Source organism: Hyposmocoma kahamanoa, unplaced genomic scaffold (assembly GCF_003589595.1).
Source record: "Hyposmocoma kahamanoa isolate Upper Pololo Valley unplaced genomic scaffold, ASM358959v1 84, whole genome shotgun sequence".
Lineage (NCBI taxonomy): Eukaryota > Metazoa > Arthropoda > Insecta > Lepidoptera > Cosmopterigidae > Hyposmocoma > Hyposmocoma kahamanoa.
The window spans coordinates 7,473,484-7,477,491 of NW_020654229.1; the positions used below are offsets into that span (position 1 = coordinate 7,473,484).

Sequence of the window (4,008 nt, forward strand, 5' to 3'; positions counted from 1 at the left end):
CACACACATGTAAATATTTTTGTGCTATATCAGCTGATTTACAAGTTTAGTTATAGTCAATTTACAACAGTTATTTTCACAAATGGCAATATTTTAAGACATGTGTCAATTGGTTGCTCTTTTGTCGTTGATTCGTCTTGATGTTGTGATGTTTTGTGTGGTTGCGTGATAAGCCGGTGGATATTGTTGGAAACACGGCGAAATGTAAGTTTTCCTGTTTTACTTTGTGTTATTTCCAACTTTAATAGTGTGATCCATGTTTTACATATGCACTTTTATGTGGGGAATATTTAAAATTATTAGCTGTATCATTGCATACGAGTTGCTGTCAAAACTTTTACTTTTTAATTTTAGTTCCTCTCGTCTACGTAGCGCTTGTGTCGTTAATTATTTTGGTCACGTGACCCCTGGAACCGCCAAAATAATTGTCACTTTTTCGCCGACAAATACAGTTTTTCCGTTGAAAAATAAAACGTTTTCCATCTGAATTCGATTGTTTAATCTTTTCAAATCGTTATTTCGTGCAACCATCGCTGTTTAACGGGATTAATATTATAAAAATCGCATATAGAACGACAGTAAAATGGCAAAAGTGCACATAACCAATGTGGTTGTTCTCGACAATCCCAGTCCCTTTCTTAACCCTTTCCAGTTCGAATTGACCTTCGAGTGCATAGAAGAACTTAAAGAAGACCTGGAATGGAAGATGATATACGTTGGTTCAGCAGAGACAGAGGAGCATGATCAGGTCTTAGATACTATATACGTGGGTCCAATTCCCGAGGGTCGTCACATGTTTGTCTTCCAAGCACCATCTCCAGATGTCAACCGGATACCAGAAAATGATGCTCTCGGCGTAACCGTAGTCTTACTAACGTGTTCTTACCGTGGGCAGGAGTTTGTTCGTGTTGGTTATTTTATCAATAACGAATATAGTGAATCTGAGCCGGAGTTACGTGAGAATCCACCAGCGAAGCCCCAATTCGACAAAGTAGTGAGAAATATATTAGCTTCAGAGCCTCGAGTGACCAGATTTAAGATTAACTGGGCGGAACCAGACCAACAAGGCGCGACGGATTCCGGAGATGGCAATCTAGAAGCTTCCCATGCTCCGAGTAATGATTCGTACGGTGCTAGCTTTAACGCTGATAGTCAGATAAGTGGAATGGAATTTCAGGGCAGCTTAAGTGGATATGGTGACAATTCAAATTCTATAGCGCCTATGGAATGTTGAGGTACGTGTATTATTGATTATTTATGTCATATTTATTTGTTCAAATAATTCTATTTTATAAAAAGGTACACCAACAGCAAACATATACAGTAATACACCGCTTTACGCTAGGCATGCATTCCGGACTAAATAGAGTTAACCTGGCGCCAGTGACGTGAAAATAATTCACGTATTGGTGCCACATGATAAAATTGATGTCTGTCAGCACGCAACAAGCAGCAGAAATAAGATGAATTAATTATAAACAGTAAATAAACCAATAATATCAGTCACAAAAATACCACACCAGTGATGACGCTGGGTCATATTGACCCGTTTTGACTTAACTCACACTTAGTACACCGGCGACTCCCAACGTCATTGGTGCCAGGTTAACTGAAAATTGCGTAAAATGGGGTTGTTCTTTTTTTGTGTGTCATAGATTTTTGGTCACACTAGGGTCTCTAACTTGACCTAACGACTGCTAACAGGTATAGAGCTGCTTTATTTATCGCTCACGCGATGCGCTCATCCTACCGCAAAATAGCGGCTATTTGGTTTCGCAAATTAGAAAAAGATTCAGTTTAAATACACGTTTTTATAAATAAAAATTATTATTCTGCATTGCTAAATAAATACCCTCCGTACTACAACAAACACATCTCAAGTAAAATGCAGTAATGCACCGCAAATCCTGCACTTAAAAAGCACTAATGAAATTTTTGGTGTACTTGGGTAAATATGATAATATTCCGTTTGAGTGGTTCTAACGTTTACCATGAAATTACTCCTTAAAGTGTAGTTTGTAAACATTTATATTCACGGTAAACTTAATAAACGCTACTTACGGTATGTTTTTAATAAATAAACACCGAAATCATCAGCCCACAAAATAACACACACGATTGTTGTGACGTATTTTTGAAGTTGTTTATTTTTTTTAAATGACAGACTCAGGCATTAAAACTTTATGGTTTGCTAGAGTAGTTACCGAAATAGCAATTAATATTAGTTCTTTTACCTGTTATAACTTCGATATCCGATAAATCAGTATAAAAATCATCACCGGCACCTCTAGGTGTGGTATGCGTCTACGGCTGCATGTATCGCGTGAGCTGATAAGTTTATTAAAAAACATTAGAAAACTTATCGCAATGAAATAAAATCTTAGTTAATTTCACTTTTATGTGAAATATTTGTGGAAAGTTTTTTTGTTGACTCTGAGAGGGCCAAATTGTCATCCAACTTCTGTAGCTTTGCCTCTCTTATCCATCTTTTCTAAAACTTATCTTCATCTCCAAACTCAAGCTCTTACACTCCTTTTTCTTAACCGGTGGCACCATTGTTCGCAAAAAGTACCAATGTGATCACAAATTAAGGGAGCTACCAAGAAAGAACTATTATTTATTTGAGTTTTTGAGTCGACTGACAATGCACTTTTGATTACTAGGAAGCTACGGGTTTTTATCGGCTAATTGAAACACATGACCATGCCTGCAAATAAGCCAATCAAATCCGATTAATCAATACATCAATGCATCCGCTTAAAACGGAGTCACGCTAAGCGGGGTATTACTGTATAACAATAGGCGTCATAACACGTTATAAACCCTGGTGTCAATATAAATATGCTTGCTCATTATAGGCATATACAGCATTTGCCACGAACTATCTAAACATTGACAATAAATTCCAAGTTAATAAATCCGAGTGGGAAGCTTAAAGAGCCTATGCAACATTTAAAAGGCTCAACGTTAGAATTTGTGACATTGAGTTGGGCATTCAAATTAATTTTAAAGATAGACCTAAAGGCACCCCTCCACACAAATTTTTAGTTCTAGGACGCCAAAGGTTTTAGAGAAAATAATATTTGGGTTGATATTTAAAAGTGATATATACATATATAGATTTACTTCATGAGTTGCCAGGGATGGATGGCCCTTATTTCGTCTCTGTTTCTGGTTATATACTCAATGGGTTAACTTGACCATTGTCCTTTTCCCACAGAGTGGGATGTGTGGGAAGTGGGAAGAAAGCAGCACATTCATTCTTTTTACTTGGTGCTACTCTTTAAAGCCATTTTTTTAAACTTATTGTCCGGCTTCAAAGCAGGACTGTCCAGCTCAAGGGGGATGTATGTACACATTATGTACGGTGTAATGGGCTGGTGTCCGCAACTCGATATCATACTGCTGTCTTTTGTATACTAGGAAAAACAATTGTTTCATAATAAATTCCATGGCAATAATAGGAAGGCAGTACTTTCCTCAATAAACTCTTTCGCATTGTGTTATCTTATCTACTATTTGAATAATAACATTGTTTCAGATTACCAAATTCTAGTAAATGAGATTGGAACTATGCTATAAAACGAGCAGATAGGAGAAACTGAAGAAACAACAGAGAATAAATAATCTATAGTATTAGAAGTAAAATTGACAAATTGCCATTATGAAGCACTGGGATTGTTGTTTGTAACAATAATAAAGCAGGAGTAAAGAAATGTAAATTAAAACTCTAAAAACATTGGATCTCGTTTTCTCAACCGAAACTTAATATCATCAGGTCATGTCGGGTTAGTGTGCTCTTGTCTAATTTCTGTGGTAATTTGTTTGAAAACTATTCTGCCATCATTACGGTGATAACTGCGCTCCGATTGGCCAGCCCGAATTCGACACAATTGACGGGTGTCGTCAATTGTTTCACTTCAAATCGACCAGTTTAACTTGAGCTTTGCTATAATGGACGAAAATTAAAAAAATATTTAATATTTCATTACCGATGAAAACGATTCT

General features: G+C 36.6%; 1 protein-coding gene across 1 annotated transcript; it reads left to right on the forward strand.

Annotated features, from left to right (window-relative positions):
- Positions 1-408: 408 nt before the first annotated feature.
- Positions 409-3,800, forward strand: LOC113234544 (histone chaperone asf1). Its single transcript, XM_026469885.1, has 2 exons — positions 409-1,235; positions 3,542-3,800. Exon 1 carries the CDS (start codon positions 584-586, stop codon positions 1,232-1,234), a length of 651 nt encoding a protein of 216 aa, XP_026325670.1. The 5' UTR covers positions 409-583; the 3' UTR covers position 1,235; positions 3,542-3,800.
- Positions 3,801-4,008: the final 208 nt, after the last annotated feature.